Source organism: Artemia sp. Qi Xiang Cuo, chromosome 1 (genome assembly GCF_049724085.1).
Source record: "Artemia sp. Qi Xiang Cuo chromosome 1, ASM4972408v1, whole genome shotgun sequence".
NCBI lineage: Eukaryota > Metazoa > Arthropoda > Branchiopoda > Anostraca > Artemiidae > Artemia > Artemia sp. Qi Xiang Cuo.
The window spans coordinates 37106395-37130828 of NC_142794.1; the positions used below are offsets into that span (position 1 = coordinate 37106395).

Genomic DNA, 24434 nt, shown 5'->3' on the forward strand with positions numbered 1-24434 from the left:
AGTCCTGATGGCTAAGGAAATAGTCAAATGTCATGACTAACATTGCAAGCACAACTTTTGATGGGCAATTTAAAATTGACGAATTTCGAGTATTTGAAAGCAGCATAAAAACGTAGATTGTTTTGTTGTAGGTTAGGTTACACAGACCTGGCCTGGTAGATATGTTATTATTGACGAAGATCCTTCGTTTCGGAACACTCACGTACGAATTTGTTTATTGGGGAGGTAGCGAAAAGTGCAAAAAAATGCGATTGTGAGAAGAAAACACTACAATATCAATTTTTTGGCAGTGGTTGGCTCAAAGTGCAGCAGTGCCAATAGAAGATGAAGTTCTACTATCTGAGCCTACCAGGGTCTTAGGATGGTCCTTTGGTTTACTTTTGATAAGTCACAGTAAAGTTGAATGACAGGGTTTCCATCTAATGCTTGATTTATAAAATAATGAATAATACTGGCAGTAATACTGTACAAAAATGATAGTAATCATTGATGCATCAGTATTATTTCGGTAAGAGAGAAGGTGCAAATAAATAAAAAAAAAAAAAAAAAAAAAAAAAAAAAAAATAGTTGTGTTATCGACCGACTGGTTTTTGATCAAAAAGCCTAGCTATTTGAAAAGGGACTGGAAAAGGTCCAAAGGATACTAACCACTCCCCCTTTCTATATACGTGCCTGGTGGGAATGCTAACTCATTCATAGCCGTTTTGGGCCTTATTTTCTAAATATTTGTGAATTTTTTTAATCTGTTTGGCCGTGTGTTACCTAACAGTTTTCATTTCGGTTTTCTTTTCTCTACTTTTTGTTAGAAGTTACCTTTGTCAACGATATACATTTGAATATTGAGGCAGATTTGATACATAGTTCTTTTGTGTCATGTCATTGTTTATGACGTAATTTTGACTCCTTTTTTTTAATTTTGACTGTGGTTGTAAAAAAGAAATTATTCACTCAGGAAAATTTACTTCTTTGTTTCACTGGTATATAGCACAGTAAATTAGTTTTTTACTATTTAATTTTCATTTTTGGGGATAACTTCACTTTCTATCGTGCTCTACTTCAAACTTTGCTGTGCAGTAGTATTTTTTCCTCTAAATTTTCTTTTTTAAATCTATCATTCTTCAGTTTTCATAATTTAATTTCTGTTACAGGTTGATTGTATGGGAGACGTCTGTGGTATGATTCCATTCCTAAATCCAGATCGCCCGGACCAGTTTTATCGAGTATTTATATCATTATTTATTCATGCAGGGTAAGCGTTCCACTAGTTTTTCACTAATAAATCTTTTATAAAATGTTCAAACTTTCATATTCAGCTCAATAAGTCATTTTGTAAGTGTAATTTCGTCCGTGCAAATGCTTTGGGTCTCTAATTAAATACAGTTAAATTTTATTTAAGATGACTATTCAGGTACCTAATATATATGATTGACAGTAAGGTTATAGACAACCTGTTTATTCGTGTATATTGGTGCAACACTGGTGTGAAGCCAAATATCAAGCATGGCTGGCTCAGAGGATTGAGTATTAGACTCCAAAGCTTGAGGTCATTTGTACGGACCCAACTATACGCTTTTTTAATCTATATTAGACTATTTTACGCGCGCAGAAGCATAAAGAACTTGGTTAAAGATAAGGGGTTTTATCTTTGTCAAGGCCGTATCCAGGAGGGGGATTAGGGGGTTTGACCCCCCCCCCCTCCTGAAATTTTAGTCTGACTCGTAAAAACGTTTCAGGAATGCATATAAACACATTTTTGATGAGTTTTTAGAAGTTTTTTCTATCCCCCCCCCCCCCTAGGGAAAATCCTGCATTTCTAAATTTATAATTTTCGTTAGTCTACCCTTTTTTGTATCACTTTTAGTGGACTTCAGGGAATATTCCATTTGGGGAGGGGAAGAGCAAGGTGACTTCGAACTTTGTGCTGGGAAGGTGGGGGCAAAACAATTATTTGCTCATTCTCAAAAAAGTATAATGCTACGTTTTTCCCTTCTTTTTTTTACTGCCATCCGACAGGCTTTGCTGCTATTTTCTTTTCTTTTTTTGTGAAATAACCTTTGTATAAATGTGTATTCAGAAGGAAAAGGTTGGTAAATCAGGCTTTTCCTGAGTACTGGAGAATTATAATTTTTACTTAATTCAAATCCAATGGGATGTTTGCAAATCCAGTTTGATATGAGCAACTCCATCTTGTTTACTTGAAGTTTGATCTGCACGAATCAAAATCAATGTTGTTGACCTTGAAGAATTTATTCTGCCAGAATTTTCATCCAATCCTCCTTCTTCTCCCTAACAGTTTAATTGAAAAGAACATTTCTCTACAACTTTATAAATAGTTACCTACTGAAAATATAAGATAATGAAATAAACAAAGTAAATGTGTTCAAATTGACCAGAAAGACTTTTTTATAGATGGGGTTTTTAGAAAGAGAATGATGCCCTCTGTGTAGCAAGAATTATAAAACTGAGTTGAGGAACAACATTGGTATCCCTTGTGAACTTATTTCTTAGGAAACGCCCAAAGAAGTTTCAGAAGCAGTAACTAGTATATACAATTTGTCTATTCTCACTCGGGTAAAACTTAAATTGTAATTTGTTTTTCCCCAACGTTTTAAGGCTATATTGAAATGTTTCTTTTAATACTTTCTCTGCTTCAAAGATGTTCTTTATTGCTTTGCCAGAAAATTTTGGTTCGACTTCTTTCATTGATGAGATTCATACAGGTTTCTTCTGATACAATTATCAGATCCTAATTCATTTGAGGTTTTAGTTGCTAAAGTGGAGTTGGCTACGGACTTCCCTTTGCGAGAACCTAAGAACTACATTTTTTTTTTGTTTATTCAGGAAGTGCAAAACAGTTTTAACCAATTGATTACTGGGTAGATAGTGACAGTAATGGATTGGGATTTGAGTTTCTCTTACAACTTTAAACGATAAAAAGTGTTGGAGATATTAGCTGCACTAGAAAAAGGTTGCGTTTTCGGAATTGCTTAGACTGAATCATGGTATTAAATATTTATGGAAATTAGGTTTTTATTGAGGATAGAAATTATGTTGGTCTAGGAGACTATTGCCCCAGCCCTACTAATCACATTCGTGAATCACGACTACCGTCCCAATAATGTATCCCGTGCTTATTTTCGTGAGTTGGGCTGTGTTCAACTTTCAATCACTAAATTTGTGATTGATGAATCAGTGTAGAGATTCATGGTTGATTTACTTGAAAGTAGAAAAGAAAATCACTACAAGTTTTTTGTTTATATATAGGCCTATATATATATATATATATATATATATATATATATATATATATATATATATATATATATATATATATATATATATATATATATATATATATATATATATATATATATATATATATATATATATATATAGTAATTACGATTTGATGTACTACTATGAATGGGAAAATAAGACTGTAGACGCTCCGTTTTTGTTGTTGTCGTTTTTTTAGATTTAAACAGTCGTTACCACATTTATGATAGTCATTTATAATGGACATAACCAAAAAGCATGGAAATTGCAAATATATCTTTTTGAAATTAGACATTATCCTAATATTATTTATAGATTAATGTTGTATCGTCATTGTCAAAGAAAATCTATAGATAAAGAAAGACATAATTAATATAGCGTTTTACGTTTGTTTTACTTAAATGCCATCAAATTTTGTATTGGATGAATCATCTTGCACTGTTCATGGTTTTTTTTTTAATTATAGAGGTGAAATTTTTCACCTCATATAAAGACATAAATTGAAAGTTTTTTTCTATTGACTTCCCGAGTGCTTACAAAAGATTACCCTATTTCAAAATTTAATTCATTTCAATTCACCTTGGCTGGGGATCAAACATATCTTTACTGAACAGTGATTGCGCAAGCCAAAATGATGAAACACAATAAAAAATACTTTACTGAAGGGCTAAAGAGATCATCTTCCTTTCCTTACTAAGGATTTTCTTCAAGTTTTAGACACTCCCAAAAAAAAGGGACAAGCACATCACAAACACACAGACTAATAGAAACATATTTATTTGTATTTTTCTGCTATTTGCTGTGCTGATAGTGCTCTTTCACATCAGTGTGAAGGCTAAGTCAGAAATAGTCCTTGATTATTTGAGTGGCATGCTCACTGTATATAAATAATGTAAATAAGATCACGGCTTAGTGATTTTTGGCTACTACATCTTCGGCGCGTACAAACAGCTCCTCTCGTTAAATCCGTCATTGGTGGTCCAGTTCACATTACTCTGGGACGCGTATTTTTGCAGACAGTTTCCCAAAATACCTTTGAAACCAACTAGACCCTGGAGCCTACTTTTAATTCCTAAAAACATCTAATAATAATATTGCACGACTAATTACCGATTTTTATATATGTATTGGAATAAACTAACTTAAAATTAGATTCTTTAAAATTTAATGTTACGAAGGTCTAAGCCAAGTTTTGCGTTTAAGAGAAATCTGACTTGTATACCCGTGAAAAAATCGTATTTCTCTTATTTTTATGCTTGCTGAAATTATCTACCGAGTAATTGCATCTCGGTCCGGCTTTTTATAATGGTTCAGATAAAGAAAGATAATACTGAATTATATTTTTATACAGTGGGCACGCTGGACTTGAAATCCTTTATTCGTGAGGACGGAGGTTCGAGTCCTGGTGTTGCTTATTTTTTGGTTTGGAACGGGATTAGTATCGTGACTCTGTAAACCCAGTCAGCTCTAAACGGACACCTGGAGAAACCTGGGGAAGGTGAAAACGCGGGATGTCTGGTCCCCAACCCTCCATTAAACTTCCTGGCTGAAGGGTCATAGAACGAAGATCAGCACCGCCTGTAGGGACTGTGAAGTTCAATGTCATGTTCTTACCCTTTTTTTATATTTATTTATTTGAGTAATGACCTCTTGGTCCGTTCTGTGTTGACGATCAGCAACTGCTTGCCATTTAATGACCAATAAATCTTAAAATGGTCATTTGGAACAAGAAACTTGGGGGGGCTGATTTCAAAAGAAAATACAAAGGAAGTCCTTCTTCCAAAAGAAGAACTTTACAACTAACGCTTCAAATTCATTATGAATTTAGTTAAAAGCAGGAAATTTTTGTTTAGAACAGGAAAAACAACAAAAAATTAATGAAGATTAATACGAAAATAAAATAGTTTCTTAGCTACTTCTGCTCTTTCTAATGAATTACTTACGGTATTTCAAAACACTATGCCTAAATCCCTAGTTCGTCGTGTACTGAAACTTAACAAATTTTTTGATATTTTCTACTGACTTTTAGTGATTCTTTTTATGTTGGTTTTGCCACAAACCCCTCTGCCACTACTACCAATTGTGATAATGTAGCCTAAAAACGTGTTCTAAAAATCATTCATCGCTTTCACAACTGAAAATAGTAAGCTTATTATATTGAGTCTCCGAGCGCTTAGAAAAAATTAGCGTATTTCAAAATGTAATTCATTTTAATTCACTTTGGCAAGAGGCCAAAACTAGCTTTACTGAAAAGGCGTTACGCAAGCCAAGATGACGAAACGCAATAATTTAAATAATTTTCCAAGTAGCTGGAGATATCATCTCACGATATTCTCAAGTTTTTGCTGAAACGCCACTTAGTTGTCACGTTACAATCGCTTGCCGAGAAACTAGGAGACATCAATTACTGATGAATTAGTTGATAAAATTACAAGATAAAATTAAATTAAAATTGATGATAAAATTAAACATTTCAAATTAAATTAAAATTAAATAAATAAGAAAATTAAAGTTGATACTTGAATAAATTAGTTACGAAAAAGAAATTATACACCAAGAGATTTTGGAACTTCATTATATTATTTCTCGATTTTTGCCCAGAGATGAACCTGCTCTTTGCTGATTCCTGAAAACAGCTCATATTTCCAGCTGAAATGTCACAAAGTTGAAACATCACTCAGTCATTGGTAAATGTTAAATGTTAGTCATAGGTAGATATATACATATGGTATATATATATATATATATATATATATATATATATATATATATATATATATATATATATATATATATATATATATATATATATATATATATATATATATATATATATATATATATATATATAACTAGCTGCTCAAATTGAAAGGCAATAACCTTAGCTTTCTGGGTAGTAGTTTGATTAAATTTCGTCTCTTTGAGATTTTGAAGTGCATATCTCAAGGCCCTCTTGGTAGGTGGTATTTTTACTAAACATTGAAAAATCTTAAAACAAAATAAAGATAAACATGGTAATTTTAACTCCTCATAGAAATAAACCTAATCTGCAAAATTAGTGGTGATCGAAAAAGTTTGGAAGTCAAGGGATTAAAAGGATACTAGCATATAAACATCAATTGCTCTCGTGCCTTGTTTTGTATTATCTGTCCATTCTTCTTCTTTTTTTTCATTCTGGATGGAAAGCTTGTTGTTATTTGGGGGGGGGGTAAATTTCAAACGAGCGTGCTGTCAAAACGATGAGAGATAAATGGTAAGCTAAAAATATCGGAAACAGACAAACCATTTGACCATTGACTTCTATTCCTGACCAAATTACACAGGATAAATTCGGAGGCGAATCTAGAACCAGACTTAATACCTTTTTAATCTATGTTGGATTTATCTGTTTAATTTAATTTTCTAACCTATTTGATTTTTTTTTCTTTTTTAGGATAGTGCACTTTCTATTAAATCTTTTAGGGTTATAATATAACTTTCTTATAACTTGCTAAGGTGTTTGATTTTTTTTTTTTTTTATAACTGGTAATTGGTTATTAATAACTTTCTAACAACTTTCCAATCTGTTTAATATTTTTTTTTTTTAGGATAGTGCACTTTCTAATAAACCTTCTAAGGTTATAATATAACTTTCTTATAACTTCCTCAGCTATTTCATTTTTTATTAATGGTAATTGGTTACTAATAACTTTCTAACAACTTTCCAATCTGTTTTATTTTTTTCTATTTTAGGATAGTGCACTTTCTAATAAACCTTCTAATATTATAATATAAGTTTCTTATAACTTCTTAAGCTGTTTGACTTTTTTTTATAACTGTTAATTGGTTACTAATAATTTTTTAACAACTTTTCAATCTGTTTATTTTTTTCTGTTTTAGGATAGTGCACTTTCTAATAAACCTTCTAAGATTATAATATAAGTTTCTTATAACCTCCTAAGCTGTTTGACTTTTTTTATAACTGTTAATTGGTTACTAATAATTTTTTAACAACTTTCCAATCTGTTTCATTTTTTCTGTTTTAGGATATTGCACTTTCTAATAAACCTTCTAAGATTATAATATAAGTTTTTTATAACCTCCTAAGCTGTTTGACTTTTTTTATAACTGGTAATTGGTTGCTAATAATTTTTTAACAACTTTCCAATCTGTTTATTTTTTTCTGTTTTAGGATAGTGCACTTTTTTATAACTTCCTAAGCTTTTTGACTTTTTTTTATAACTGATAATTGGTTACTAATAATTTTTTTAAAACTTTCCAATCTGTTTGTTTTTTTCTGTTTTAGGATAGTGCACTTTCTACTACACCCTCTAAGATTATAATATAACATTCTTATAACTTCCTAAGCTGTTTGACTTTTTTTATAACTGGTAATTGGTTACTAATAATTTTTTAACAACTTCCCAATCTGTTTATTTTTTTCTGTTTTAGGATAGTGCACTTTCTACTACACCTTCTAAGATTATAATATAACTTTCTTATAACTTCCTAAGCTGTTTGACTTTTTTTATAACTGGTAATTGGTAACCCTTTTGACTTTTCCATTTTCCAGAGCCATGATAAATTTTTTGGAAATGAGATAAATGATGGTGGGCTAATTAATTTTCCAAAATGTAGATATAAATTACCTTCCGAAGTTTCTGATCTTCCCAGTACCGGTGTTGTGAGAACAGGATTTTTAAATTGTAGAGGTTTTTTTAGTTCACAGGATGATCTTGTCGATGTAGCTCATAAGCTATCTTGTCATGTCGTTGGATTCTGTGAGACTTTTCTTATAGACACGGCTCCTTCTGCTGCTTTTCCTGGATATCAATTTACTTTCAAAAACCGACTGACAAAGCGCCAAGGTGGTTTGGCAGTATTAGTTAAAGAAGGTATCTCTTTTTGACGCCTTGCAAATCTAGAAGGTTCTCATGAGGAAATGCTTTTTGAAGTAATGGTAACGGAAATTAGTCTTGGAAAAAATGATATAGTTTTTTGCGTAGTATACCGACCTCCTTCTTCTCCAGTCAAGTCTTTCCTCTCTAAACTCCTTGATTTTTTGCACTAATCTCATTTTCAAAATAAAGATGTTATCATCTCCGGATATTTCAACATTGACCTTCTGGAGGCTTCAAATGAAGCTTCTGTTGATTTATTGTCTTCTTGCTTTTCTGCATAACTGCTTTCTACTTACCTGATAACTTCAAGAATTTCACCTAGTTCTGCTCTTCTCGTTGATAATATTTTTACATCCTTACCAATTAGAGCAAATTTTGCAGTTTTAAGTGATATATCGGATCGATTCCTACTGGTTTCAGATTTAACTTTTACTTATAAAACACAGCAGGTAAGTAAGGAACGTCAAGTACGGTTAATAAATAAAATAACATTAAAGCACCTGAATGAAAGCCTTGGTCTGTTGGATTGGCAGGATGTAATATCCACGGAGGATACAGATGTGGCAAATGATACTTTCCTAACAAAATTCAATTGCTGCCTTGATTCTAGTTGCCCATATGTTTCGAAGAAAATTTGCAGAGAAAAATTTCCTATAAGGCCGTGGATAACGTCTGGAATTTTGATATCAGTTAATAAAAAAGAACAGTAATTTAAAAAGCAGTTAAAGAATCCAACTCATTATAATATTAAAAATTTTTAAATCTTCAAAAAAAAATTTACCGCACTGATACGATTGTCGAAACATAGGTATTATAAAGAGTCTTACGAAGAAGCTCAAAATTCTCCTCGCAGAACGTGGTCTTTAATTAATTCTATTATAAAAAAAAACAAAGGAATTCTAAATTTCCTGAAGTTATTAGTTTAGAAAAGGGATCGACTGCTAACAAATTGGAGAAAGTGGCTGATATTTTGAATACTTATTTCACTAGTATTGAAGAGAAAATTGTTTCGACAGTAATAAACCAGTTTGATTCACGTAGTAATAAACATTTTTCTTCATACCTTCCATCTCCCCAAAGTAATTCAATTTTTCTTGGACCTATTTTTCAGTATGAAACAACAAAATAGGCTGTAATCTAAATTTAAGTAATTCAGGGGGAATTGACGGGTGTGGCTCTATAATTACTAAAGAAATATTGTCTGCATTAATTTTGCCATTGCAGCATATAATTAATACTTCATTTAAAACTGGAGTTTTCCCGTCTGCTTTTAAAGAAGCAAGGATAATTCCGCTTCACAAATGTGACTCTCCTGAAAACCCATCAAATTACCGCCCTATTTCTTTTTTTTCAGCATTTTCTAAAATATTTGAGAAGGCAATTTATAAGAGGCTCTATGACTTTCTTAAATCGTTTAATTTTTTCACAAATTCCCAGTTTGGTTTAGGTCTGGACACAATACTGAGCCCGCTATCATTGCTCTCATCCAATATATTCATGAATGCTTAGATAGAGGTGAAATTCCAGCAACAATATATTTTTATTTTAAAAAATCATTCGATACAATATCCCATTGTATTCTTTTTCGTAAATTGGATAATTGTGGAATGCGCGGACCAGCGTTGGATCTAATTAAATCTTAACTTGATACGAAAAAGCAATGAATAGATTCAGGTAATTTTCTATCTTCGCCTGTTCCTTAGTCCTCGATGGTTGGGGTGCCTCAGGGCTCTGTCCTAGGTCCTCTGCTTTTTCTAGTTTATATAAATAATTTTCACCGCACTTTGGCAATCCCATGTCTCAGCACGCATTTTGCTGATGATACGGCAGTTTCAATTTCTGAGAGGAATGACGAGGAGTTGGAGGCAAAACTTGATGCTGCATTTTCTAATGTTCTTGAATGGTGTTCTGCAAATTTTATTGCTTTGAATTTATCAAAACCTAATTTCATAATTTACGGCAGGAAGTCAAATATATGCCATCGTATTACCCGAGTTACATCTTCAAAATAACTATTATCAATACCTCGGGTGAAAGTGATAAGGTACTTTGAACTTGTGATTGATTAAAGCTTTTCTTATAAGACAAACAGTACTAATATATGCTTAAGGATTTCAAAATAGGATGGTTTAATGTAGGGGCTGAAACATCATTTGCCCTACTCTGATTTGCAAAGCATTTATTTTGCTCTGATTCAGTCTAATATTAATTATTGTTCTCTAGTATAGTTATCTACATTTAAAAGCCATATTAAACCAATACAGATTTTACTAAATAAAGCAGTAAGAATCCTCAAACTTTTTATTTCATCGCCTATTTCACTTCCAAATAAGTCTTCTACCGCATCTTTACATACTTATTTAGATATACTTCCAGTTTCTCAACAATTTACTTTTGGAGCAATTATTTTCAAATTTAATTATGACATTAAGAAATTACCGCCATATTAACTCAATTAAAGTTTGTTCTCCCAATCACAAGATTTACATCGTTATAACAGGCGACAAAAAAGAGTATCTACATTGACAAGTATAGTACTGAGAGATCTAAATTCGCCCCGTTCGTGTCAATAGCTCGGTGCTGGGATGCTCACAAGGATTTCATTGATAAATTTTCTTCTATCCATTTAATAAAAAGGAATCTTAAATTTTATTCAGTTCAGGATTACTTTTAATTAAGCGTTATTTTAATATGAATTAGTTATTTCTTTGGATTGTTGTTCTAGGTGAATTTGGGCCTCTCGGCTATCTTTTAGTATGAATTTATATTTAATAATATTGATTTCTCTTCTTTTTTTTTTTATATTTATATTTGGATCCTGGGCTAGCTGCTACTTTCATATTATTGTTGTATTATTGTATCTTTGCCGTCGTAATTATCTTTGTATTGTAGCGTAATTTTTTATTATATCATTCTCTAGGCCTAGTTTTTCGAGCTTGTCTCCCCATGGGCCTATGTCAATTATATACATGTATATGTTAATAATAAAATGATTGAACTTGAACCTTCAAAGATTATAATATAACTTTCTTATAACTTCCTAAGCTGTTTGACTTTTTTTTATAACTGGTAATTGCCTATTAATAACTTTCTAACAACTTTCTAATCTGTTTATTTTTTTTCTGTTTTAGGATGGTGCACTTTCTAATTACCCTAGGATTTCATTTCTTTATAATGAGGGATTTGGAGCGACTCTGTGGTCCTTTACGTGTTGGCATCATATATTTTGGGTCAGGTATTGCTGGAAATCTGGCCTCTGCAATTTTTATCCCTTATCGTGCAGAGGTAAATCTTTTCCCATTGACATTTTCCCGTTTATAATTTTTTTTCTATACCTTTTTCTTTTAAAAACATTGTCACTTATAGTGTAAATTTTTTATCTTATTCATTCTCTCTAAAAGCGATTGGAGGAAGTCACATTCTTGCATCTAATCTTATCCAATGAATGGTCTTAGAATATTGGGAGACGGCATATTCGAAGAGAAATAAAAATTCTAGGCCCCTTTCTAAGTAACCAAGAGATTGAAGGGCAGCTAGCACCCTCAAACTCCTTTTTTCCCCAAAGACATCTAATAAAAATGTTAAGATTTCATCTAATAAAGATTTTGTTCAGCATAGTTTAAAGGTCCAATAACTAAGCCTTTGGGGAGATACGCCATCCCACTGTCCCAGGGAAAGGACTGTAATTTATCCAGTTTGCCCATGTTTACAAATAGTTTAGATTATTGAGAATATGAAAATATTGCTTTGGAGGAGATATAATTTTTTACGGGGAGAATTTCCCATGGAGAGGAAAGTTTCCGATAATAATTTTTACGGAGGGGGGGTGTATTCTCAGTGTTGTTTTAAAAACGGTTAGAGATTAAAAAAAAATCAGCTGAAAATAAGAAACAACATTAAAACTTAAAACGAAAAGAAATTATTCCGTATATGAAGGGGGGATGCCACCTCAGTCTCTTGCTCTTTACGGTAAAGTTTTACTTCTTGTCGCAATTCTTTAAGAAAGACTGCTCAAAAACAAAGGCCATTGAATTGGAATTAGATTTTTAAAGAACTTTAATACTTTAGCGTAAAGAACGAGGGATTGACGAGAGTTTTTTTTAAGTTTTTTTTTCTCTCCGAATAATTACTTTTAATACACTATAGGCAATAATGCTCTAAGAATAAGCTAATAAACACTACTCTAAGAATAAGCTAAGTAACATGACTCTGGGACAGTAAAGTTCTAATTAGAAAAGATGACGACGTTTTTTTAACGTCTAATCTTTCTCATGGCTGGTCAGTTCGTCTTTACATCTTTCATGTTTGTTATTCTAGACAGAACGCTGTGTTAGAAATAAGAATACTCTAAGAAACAATACTCTTAGAATAAGCTAAGAAACAGGACTCTGGGTCAGTAAAGTTCTAATTAGAAAAGATGACGACGTTTTTTTAATGTCTAATCTTTGTCATGGCTGGTCAGTTCGTCTTTACATCTTTCATATTTGTTGTTCTAGACAGAACGCCATGTTAGAAATAAGAATACTCTAAGAATAAGCTAAGAAACAGAACTTTGGGACAGTAAAGTTCTAACTAGAAAAGATGACGACTTTTTTTTAATGTCTAATCTTTGTCATGGCTGGTTAGTTCATCTTTACATCTTTCATATTTGTTGTTCAAGACAGAACGCCATCTGTTTTATGTCTGAAGCTAAAGTCATCTCCATGCGAGAATTTGCTAACGCCTAGTCGACTGCCGAAAATCATACCAGACCATGTCAGTTTTTCGCAGTTAGGCCCGGGAAATGAGACTAAACGAGTATAGATTCTAAAGATGTTATTCTGAATCCAATACCAAATTCATAAAATTAGATAAGTTCCTGTTAAAAAAAAGAATTAGTTTGAATTAATAGAATTCTAGTTTCAGTTCCAAAATTTGTATACAGGGTTTATGAACTACCCATTAGCCCTTTCACCCCTTAGACTCCCCAAAAAGTTTCTTCAGATAATCAGAAATCCTTCATCTCTGTCTCTAACCAAGTCCCTGAAAATAAAGAAGTCTTCATGTCACTTAATAAACAGTAATATCAATTAAAATTCTTAATTATATTGATGGGCTGTGGGAACTGCGGGAAATTAATTAGACCTCTAGACCTTAATAGAATGTTAAGGTTTTTGACTTGTATATACCTTCTAGGCGTGACAAAGGAGTAAATAAGTTGTATCGTATGTAGCTTACAGTAGAAATAGCCATGGTTGAAATACCAATGTGTAGCTTCTCGTCTCCGGCTTAATGCAGCTGAAACGTAATATTGCTAAAAATTACCAAAATAGTCAAAAATTCCGAAAAAAAGCTACCAAAAGAACAACAGATTTCGTAAAAAAAATCTTAACCTAATCTTTTTGATACTAAGAAAGGGATAATGAAGCATAATAACATAATATAGTAATAATAAGAAAGTAAGGGAAAATAGATAATAAACTAACATGAAGAAGTAAGTTGTTCCTAAGTTCTCTTTCTGTGTGTATTCATTAAAAAGTATTACCTGTTTTATTCTTGGTTGTCATCGTTGTCATTGTCAGTTTTCACAGTTAGGCCCAGGAAATGATACTAAAACTTAAAAGAGCAAGAATTTTAGTTTTTTTATTGTGAATGCAATATCAAATTCATAAAATACGATATGTTCCTGTTAAAAAAGAATTATTTTGAATTAATATAATTAATTTCTTAATTAATAAGACCTTGAATCAAAGACGGATTGCCAAAGATTTCGCTTCTTGGCCATCCATTTAGGACCAAATGAAAAATCCTCGAATGGATGGAAAAAGGTCATGAGAAAGAAATTTGAGTAACTCGGAACTTCATTATAGGGAATAAAGAGTGAACCTTTGAATATATTGGGGTGGAGAAGGACCGTTTTACGGGTGGAGGTGGAGGTGGACGTGGTGTGGGGGGGAGGTGGCTGGCTGCTGCAGTGAGTTCTTAGTTGTAGTAGCACTAGTGAATAATCATGATCTATTTAGTCATAGTATATTCTGTCACCCTTGAAATCAATGATCCCGTTTACTGGCTAGAGTGTAAGTATTATAGAAAATCGAGGAAAACGAAAGGGAAAGGAAGGAAAAGGAAATATTTTTATAGGAAGGGAAATATGACTAACTCGTTGAATATGTTAAAATTAAATTTTGGTTTGTGGTAGAAGTTTCTGGAAAAATAACGCAAGCAAGTTTTAGGTGAAAATCGCCGTGCCAGTTTCGTTTTGAATATCGGAGGAAAAACAATAAAATGTAGTCACATATAAACATGATATACATAACATGTTTCCCATGAATTTGTTCCATTTCCAAAAGTTTTTACTTTTAATAAAATTAAAAAACAAGAACATTATCACTGCAATTGTGTTTTGTCTTTTTTTTCATAAATGTATCCAGTACTGTTTTTTACTGTCACTAATATGACCAGTGGACATTATTTACGATATTCTATTCAGCAATTGGCATATCTCAAATTGCCTTCGTTTTCAGACTACCTTTAAAACTGGACAGAACCGATTTATTTTGATTCAAAAGACATATACCAAGTGTGAAACCTCTAAACACTTCCTTGAAAAAAGTCAATTTCTAAAGTTCTGTAAGAAATATATTCTCTTTGTATGTGCAATTTTGTGGTTTTTGCAATTTTGTACAAAAATACACAGTTTTTGAGGAAAATCGATCCTAATTTATTTCCTACAATTTCGTCATAATTTGGCAAGACTGCGAATTAAGCAACACATGACACAAGAAAGTAAATGTCAGTGAAAATCTCACTGCCAATATGACTTCAAATATCGAATTAAAGGCAATTAAATATGTTACTATATTAATATTAACCTATTTAATGTTAATTAAATTCACGTTAAATATGTTGATTTAAAATAGGTAATGTGAAACTTGAGAGAAATATGTCCCGCTCTACGAGAGAAACACATTAGTTTTAAGATCTCAAAATATAATAGACCCAATTGTCATTGTGCCATATACTGCCATATATATATAAAAAAAGTGCTGAAAAAAGGCGCTGTAAACATTGTTCGAGTTTTTGCCTCTACACATGATATATCAGTGCGAATAAAAAAATTTTGTTTGATTTTATTCTCGGGGCTTTTTGGTTTGGTTTTTCCTTTTCTTTTCGAAAGTGTTTTTGTTTTCCTTTTCTTTTTTTTGTATTACTCCGCTCTTTCTTTTTCTTGTGTCAGCGGGGCAAAATAAAATTATTGTTATTATTATTTCCTACATAAATACATTCATGTACGAATAAACATATCTCTTATAAACATAACTTACTTCTTACAAACTCTTTATACTTTCAAAACGTTCTATTTTTATAAAAATCGAAAACAAGAACATTATCCCTGCTGTTATAGAGTTTGTTTTTCAGAAATGTAAAAGCCCACATTTTCAGAGAAAAATCAATTCTAATCTCTTACCTACTATTTTTCACATTGCAAGAAAGTAAAATAAGCCACATATGTAAAAAAAAAGTTTTTTCAAGCAAGTTTTTCGGATGAGTCAAACAAGGCCGTACACAGGATTTTTTTTTGGGGGGTGGGGATTTACACAAAAAAAACTCAGAAAAACATAAAAATTTGTTTATATCCATTTTTGTTATGTTTTCGCGAGTCAAAAAAATATTTTTTTTCGGGGGGGGGGGGGGGTTAAACCCCCCCCCCTTGGGTACGGCCTTGGAGTGAAAATCTTATTGCCAGTTTCGTATACAAATATTGAAGGGAAAGCAGTGAAATATTTTTAGTGTTATCTGACGTGAAATATGTCACTCTAGCGTATAAAATTGCTTTTCTCGTTTAGGTAAGATTGTCTCCTTTTTGTTTATCCAACGAAAAAGGAAATCATATCAACCTATCATGTTTCTTTTCCCTTGAGAACATTTTCCTTCCGTTTGACATCTTAGCTTTTGGAAGATTCTAAATAAAATCTTATTTTGTTCTTTTTTTATTTTGTAAATACACTTGTAGTAAAACTACAGTCTTATTTTTTAATTATTTTACTTATTTTACTTTTACTTATTTTTATTTACATATTTTATTCATTTTTTATTGTTATCTATTGTTTAATATGTCTTCTTTTAGTGGCCTTCTAACGATTTTATTATTTTCAAGTTTGCTGAAGGGTTTTGCTTAAAGTAGGCTACCAAGTGCAACGAAAATAAAATAAGATTTTTTTTTTAATTGATGAAATGATTTTGAATTGAATTGAATTAATACTTCTACAACCATACACATCTTAAATTTTGATAAAAATCAGGATTCGATTTTTATCAAAAAGCTGCATAACATGTAGTCATGCAATTTTTGGTGGTAATTAAATAGAATCAACACGGGTGTAAAATCATCAAAAATAGTTACAATTTATTAGCACGAAACAGCTTAAAATGACGTAGCTTTTCTTTGACGGTGTTGTTGTCTTTGATAATCGACCGATTGTTAATGTTTGAATTTTAACGGAAGACAGTGTTGTCAAATTTGAATAATTTTCTTTGAATATTTATTTGCCTGGTTCAGCGTGGCTGAACACTGCTGATTTTACGCGGGCAAAAAATTAGGAAAATAAACTAAAAATGTATGACACGAAACAGTTTAAAAAGGCGTAGCTTTCTTATGAAGGTGTAGTTGTCTTGGACAATCGACAAACTGTTAATGTTTGAATTTTTAGGGACGAACAGCGTTGTCAAATTTAAACAATTATCTTTGATTATTTATTTTCCTGGTTCAGCGTGGCTGAACTCGACTGATTTTACACAGACAAAAATTAGCAAAAATAAGCTAAACATGTATTACACGAAACAGTTTAAAAAGGTGTAGCTTTCTTTTGAAGGAGTAGCTGTCTTTGAGAATTTACAGATGTTAATGTGTGAATTTTTACGCACGAACAACGTCGTCAAATTTTAATATTCTGCTTTGATTATTTATTTTCCTGGTTCAGCGTAGCAACACTGACATAAATGTACTTCTGCCGTAAAATCTTAATAATTTTGGAATAACCATAAGAAAACCCTTGAAAACCGTTTTCCCCCTCTTATCTTCTTACGACGTTCGTTCATTGTGAAATAGTCGGAGAAAAAAAGTTTTAATTCGTGACTCCTTACCCATTAATTCCCGGTCCTAATAGAAAATCCCTCCCGTGCCCTTTACTGTCATTTACTTCCTTTGCTTGCTTTGTAAATCACGATTTTCAGGCAGGAACTAGGATGGGTCAAAGGGACAAAATTATTTTTATTTTAATATCCTTTTTACTTGAAATATATTTACTAAATAAATGTAGTTAAAGAATGGCCCACTTTCTGTAATAATAAACGCAAGCCCGCTAAACCTGGTCCATTTATATTGCGGTAACTTTTGGGATAGGTTATAAAATGCTGGATAACCCCAAACTATTTTATTGGTTCAGTTTAAGGCTGTATATTGGCCTTATTACTATCATCAAGCCAATGGCTATAGAACATAAAGAGGAGGCTCATTTAATCGAAATTGTCCGTCCGGGGTTGACGGTTAATGACAGGTTATTTCAGAATGAACAAAAGTATCATATAAAGTCTTTGGAAGTAATGCAGCAGCTGTCTTTTCGAGAAAAACAGAAAATCAAGTTGAGGTTTTATTTTAATTAGAAATTTATTTTGAATTTAAAATTTATTTTTTCATAAATAGGTTATCGACCCTACACCTGATAGGATTCATTTCCATGATAGCCTAAATAATTAACAATTAGCTTTAATAATTAAGCTGTAGAGTTCAATCAAAGGACAAGTAAAATTTGACTTTTTAAGGTCAAGTCTCTCGGCGTAAAACTTATTCAGACGAAGAACATATCACGAGAAGAAATCCAACCATCTAATGGAAAGGTGACTTTGGTTGATGATTATCTTTCTAAATTAAAAGTTATGATAATAAGTATTCGGTACTTGTTAAGAAAGCGGTAAGTACGCGAGAAGTGAAGTTTAGTTAATGCTAATGAAATAAAACAAAATAGGATGAAAATGTAATAGTTTATAAACAAAATTGGGCTATATATTTGCACTTTAGGGGTGGGGGTTAAAGTATAGCATATATTAAATACGTAACCAAACCTAACCCAACCTAGGTACCTTTTTTCCCCCTAAACCCCAATAAACTAAAGTTTAAATATAGTTCCCGGATTGAAAAACCCTTTGCTTTTGTCATTACCCGGTACATGCCTATCTGTTCTCGCAATACAATTCTCAAGGACTTAGCGCTTTCTTAACAAGTACCAAATATTCTTACCTCATTTCATTCAAAGGATTTCTATTCATTGTATTTTCAGAGTCGCTTCCAGTATATACTAATTACTATATTAGTATAATTACTATGTTAGTTAATAAATTATTTATAATATATACTAATGACTATACTATACCCTAATTACTAAAAGCTTATCCATCTTCATAGGACCTATAGGGGTCCCCTTCTCTTGAAGACCCTTACACCAGGGATTGATAAGTTTTTTTGTATCATAGGTTTCGTGACAGAAGTGCTATATCTTATGGGGTCAAAGTTCTTAGACTATATGTTCCTTGGTAATCCATGTGGCTGAGTTCCATCCAAGCCGCCTTCATTAGACAATTTTATAACTGTCATGATTCATTCTCTTCCCGTGTCCACGCCGCTGTAGTTACTTTTTATAAATCTTAGGTCTGTATTATCAAGATATGTCATCCTTTTCCAAGCTCTCTGTTAGTGATGTTCCGTTAATTAATTATAGAAGGGACCATGACTAAATCCATCCTTACGGGATTTATTGGGGTCTCCTCTCTTGACAAACTTTACACAAGGGCTGGATAAGCTCTTTTATCACATTGACTTTGTGACAGAAGAACTCTATCTTGGGGGCTGAAGTTCTCCCCCTTTTTCTTTCTTGGTTATCCACCTGGTTCAAGACATGTTGCCTTCTGTAGAGATATTTGTAAATGTGTCATGATTGATTCTCTTCCATGTTTGAGCCACCTTAGTTATAGTGTTGTCAAAACATGAAACCTTGTCAGAGCTTATTATTTGTGCTGTAGTCCAAAAAGTCTTAGCATATTAATATTTGTTATTCATGGGAATAACTGGAATTACGAAAGAACAAAAATAATATGAGTAAAGTCACGTTTTTCTGTTTTTAGGCAAGCACACTTCTTGAAATAGACCGAAAGTTTGGGTTTTTGGTGATGAAAAGTGTGCATGATCACTTTTCTGTCTTTCTTCTTACTATTTGTTACCAGATCTTTTATATTATTTTTTATATTATTATTATCTTTTATACTATTTTCATTCTTTTTGTCACTTCTGACTGATACCATTCATTCTATGGTTTTTTTTTATGCGTTTTTAATTTCGGCAAGAGATAATGCTCAGTTCGGACGTATTCGGCAAAGTCTTTTAAGGATTTTGTCGCATTCTCAATTCAAAAATTTTTTCAAGATACCTTATAAGATTGTTATGTAAACATTAAAGGTTTTCAGATCCTTCACTCTAAAGGAAAGCCTTGTATTATGAGGCTTATAGGATTTCTTGAAATATTTTCAAGTTGATAATAGTGACAAATCCTTAGAGGATTTTGTTAAATCCCTATGCATTTTAACTTTCGACTTGATGGTCAAATTCAGAATGATTGTTTGTGGCGGAATGAAAAGGTTAAAAGACCAGCCTGAATTACCGCCGGTAACAAAGAAGCTATCCAATTAGCCCGCAATGCCAGCGTTAGTTGCTAGGTATATCTGGAGACAGAAAAGGTATAGAAAGCAAAAGAAGAGCGGAAAAATAATTTAGCAGAAAAAGAGAGGCTTAAGAATATGGAAGAAGAGGTGATAGCCAATAAAAATTTAAACAGCAAGAGATCGAATAGAATCTTCTTGATAAAAAGAAGAATGATCATAATAAATGCAAAGCTTTTCTTTGAAGGTGTAGCTGTCTTTGACAATCGACAGATTGTTAATGTTTGAATTTTTACGGACGAAAAACGTTGTCAAATTTAGATAATTTGCTTTTATGATTTATTTTCCTGGTTCAGCGTGGCAACACTGACATAAATGGGGTGCTGCCGTAAAAACACAGTAATTTTGAAATAACCAAAAAAAAATCGGTACTTGTATGATAAACGCCCTACCGCTCAAGTTGTTAATTCATTGACGCATTATAAAACCGTTTTTTTTTTCGTTAGTTTCTTTCAGCTTAGCGTGAGACAAGACAAAGAGAAGTGACAGAATGGATGGAAAATATATAATAAGGGCTATATATTTGCACATTAGGGAGGGTGGACGTAAAGTATTTGGCAGTGTGAAGTTAGAAAACAATTCTTGCTACATAGTATGTAGAATAATTGTACCTAACACGTTAGGTATGCACACCCGCTATAGTTTACCCCCCCCCCCCTCATGTGGAAATATATAGCCCAAATTTCTTTCTAAAGTATTATATTTTAATTTTACTTTGGTATATTTCATTAGAATTGAGTTTCAGAGAAACATATTAGAAGAAAATTAGGTTGTGCGTCTTTCATCGAGTACTGAAAAATATTGAAATTTATATCTATTTATATATTAATTTATATATTAGCTAATATCTATTTATATATTAGCTTTGGGATGGGAAACAATCGCCGGTCACCGCAAGCAAAAACTTTCTGAACCCATTCGGCTCTTCAAAGGAGTTAGGCAAGGATCTGCTCTAAGCCCTATCATCTTTAATTCTGCGGTTTACTCTGTAACTAGATTCGTTCGTGGGACCTTCTTTTTGGAGGGCTTGGATCTAAGTTTCATTTCTTATGCAGATGACTTGTTGCTCCTAAGCAGCACGCTGAGGGGTCTACAAGAGAATCTTCGTCTCTTAGTGACCCTATACAGAAGAATAGGACTACGAGTCAACATAGAGAAAACCGAATTGATCGTTTTTAGCGGCACCAACTCGACCAATTCCAATCTTGTCCTTGACGGTATCAGAATCCAGCAGTCCCAGTCCCTAAATTACCTTGGTATCACGTATGGCCAGACGCCTAGGTCAACTAGAGGCTTGTCGGCTGAATCAGTCTGTAAATCTATCTGCTCAGCACATGGAAAAGCTGTCAAATGCAAGTGGTCATTTAATCGATTTATTAAGTCAAAACTATTCAACGCCGTCGTCTCTCCTGCCATCTGGTATATATCACCCTTTTGGGAAATGTTGTCCCTCACTGAGCGTCGAAAAATACGAACCACGTACTACAGGTTTGCAAAATTTTTGCTGAGACTTCCACTGAGATTTTCTAACACGGAGATCTCATCCATATATGGAATCCTTGATCCATCAACCAAGGTGATTGATCTAGAACGGAGAGCCTCAAGACGATCCCTCATTAAACTCTACGACTCACGACTGACTCAACTGTTTCTGTGAATGAAATACCTGTATTTAATTTTTAGTGTTGAACATGTTTTTCTTCTTTTTTTGTTTCATTTTGTACTCCGCTTTTTTTTTCTCCATTTCTCCATTGTAAGCGGGCATAAATAAATATATATATGTATTAAATAACTAATAATATATCTAATAATTAATTCAAATATTTATATCTAATTTGTAAAGCTCTCAGTAGACTTTCACCATTATGAAATTGGTAAATTTTAGTACACCATTTTAAATCTCTCAAAACTTTAAGTAAGATTAGTTTTCAGTATTGGAAAAAATCCGGTGCTTCTCGCAAGAAAGTATACTTTCCTTATTTTTACTCCTTGGATATCAAATCTTGGAGACCTATAACGATTCGACAAAATGATTTCTTATCTTTGAACTGTCGAATCAGTTCAAATTTTTACCCTAATTGAGTCTCTTCCAGAAGTAAGGAAGAGGAAACAATTGCGAGGGATTAAGGTAGAAGTATTTTCGAAGGGTTTCAGCTTCTTTTTTTAAACCCTTATCAATTCATTTTCATAAACTTTTACTATTAAGGTTAATCGAAGTAATATTTACCATTTCTGAAACGGCAATTTTTGTCACTAGACATTTCTTTTCGGAACGTTTTTTAAACTTTCGGTTACTATAGGCTGTGGTTTGGTCTTTACTAGATTACTAAAGTGACTGAGCGGGCTAGCACTAAAAAATGGGAACTAAACTTCTGGTCATTGGTTTTTGACCACTTAGATTTGTATGGAACTCTTTATGCCTCCCAGTATTTCTACTCCAGGAATTATACCAAAATGTCATTTTTGGTAGTATGTGACACTTTATAATGGAGTTATCGAGACAAATTTACAGAGAGCACATAGATATAATCAGTGGCGGGTCAAGGATTTTTTGTTTGGGGGGGGGGCGTAAATTAGGTTGATCCGATAAACTTAGATAATGTCGGAGACCACACTGCCTTTCCATGACGATAAAATAAAAGTTCAAAATAGGGATAAAATCCTTTTTAATAGACAGTGTATAGAAAATTCACAAAAAAAAACAGATATTTCGGTCACATATTCAGTGACCGTCATCAGTAGTAAAAAAAATATATATTTATGTGACCGAAATATCTAGTATTTTTTGTGAATTTTCTATACACTGTCTACTAAAAAGGATTTTATCCCTATTTTGAACTTTTATTTTATCCGATAAACTTGCTTTAGGAGCAAGTTTAATTAACGCAAACTTTCGTTAATTAAGCAAATTACACTGCTTTAGACTATGTTAGGGGGTGCGCACCCCCTCCCCCTGGATCCGCCACTGTATATAATCAAGAGCTTAAATATGAGCCAGTAGTATCTCTCGGCAGCAGGTCTCGGCTGCTACTTTCTGCTTGTCAGCCTACGGATTATGGAACTTACTACGAGAGGGAGGATTGTAAAACTCAGGTTTAAGGTTTTGACCATAGAGATTATGACACTACCCATTTCATGCTTCCTTAGCATTACTAATCTGTATATGGCACCAAAAAGTTACATTTTTTATGCCATATGGCCCCTTTTTGTCGGTTTTATCAAGACAAATTTATAAAAAGCATGTAAATATAAAAATTAGCTTTAAAGAGCTATCTAGGATGCTCTCTAGCCTGCTTGTTCTGTTTGTCAATAGACGATTTAGGAAAACTACTATGAGGGCCGGGAGGGGGGAATGTAGAAGAGGGGGGATGATAAACATCAGGCTTTGGGGTTTCAACCACAGAGATTAAGTCAGTACTCTTTTCATTCTTAGCAGCCTTTTCATTCTAGAAGCGGCATCCAAAGTCCACTTTTTGGGTACTCTATGTCTCTTTATGATGGCGTTATCAAGACGAATTTATATAAAGCAACTCTATATAAAAATTAGCTTTTGAATAACCCTTTAAACAGCTTTCAATGATGTTGTTGTAGCCTGCTAATTCTGTTAGCCAGTTGATGATTTATGAAAATATTATGGGGGCTGGGAGAGGGAATATTGAATAGGAAGGATTTTCGAACTCAGGTTGAGGGCTTTCAACAACGGTGATGATGATATTCTTCCCAGCCTTTTGTTCTAAAAATGGTACCTAAGTACACCTTTGAATTGAATTGAATTGAATTTATTTATAACCCGTAGAAAGTACAATAACGAACGGAGTATAAAAAAAGAAGAAAAGAAAAAACAAAAGCAAAAGAAAAAGACGTATAATGACAAATAAAAACAAATAAAATTAGAGAATAATCGCACAAGCATAGTAATAAACCAAACAAAAAAATTACAGCACAAGCCAATGAAACAAGCACATAAACAAGCACGAACAAAACAAAAATAAAAATCACAGAACAAGCACACAAGCATAATAATAAACCAAACAATCATACAGTATATATAACAAACACAAAAACAATAAACGTGAAAGACCTGTTGTTTTAAAAGAGAACACCATGGGTGTCCATTTATTCCCCTATTGTAAGCTGGGATGCATCTGCCGATGGCAGCATTGGGGTCAATTTATCCGTATTTCCTATTGGCCCAAGAATTACTTGCCCGGGGGGGGGAGATGATATTTAGCATACCGGTAATAAATTCGTCGGAGTTGCTTTGATTCCGTTGCCGAAAAGGTACGCCAAAAAGGTGCAAGGTATAAAAAATTTGGGAGTGCATATGAGTTATGTAATTTAGCTAGTAGCTAGCGATTGAAATGAAGTTTATTGGAAATTATGCCACCGTAGGCACTGAAAGTCCGGCGCCTGAAATGGTGAATGAGAAGCTTTTTAGTTGCTTTAAGGGAGTTGCCGATTGGGAGGCCAAGATAATTCATTTCCAATTTAGGAGCAACTGACGACTGACGATCAAAATGGAGGAAGTAA

The 24434-nt window shown here is 32.8% G+C and overlaps 1 protein-coding gene across 2 annotated transcripts in view; it reads left to right on the forward strand.

Moving 5' to 3' along the window:
* Positions 1 to 24434, forward strand: part of rho-5 (rhomboid-5) — a 349085-nt gene that overhangs the window by 318580 nt on the left and 6071 nt on the right. For both annotated transcript variants that reach the window (XM_089100907.1, XM_089100993.1), the window contains exons 14-15: positions 1149 to 1249; positions 11288 to 11441. In XM_089100907.1, the coding sequence (XP_088957033.1) occupies positions 1149 to 1249; positions 11288 to 11441 (255 nt within the window). The remainder of the gene's footprint in view (positions 1 to 1148; positions 1250 to 11287; positions 11442 to 24434) is intronic.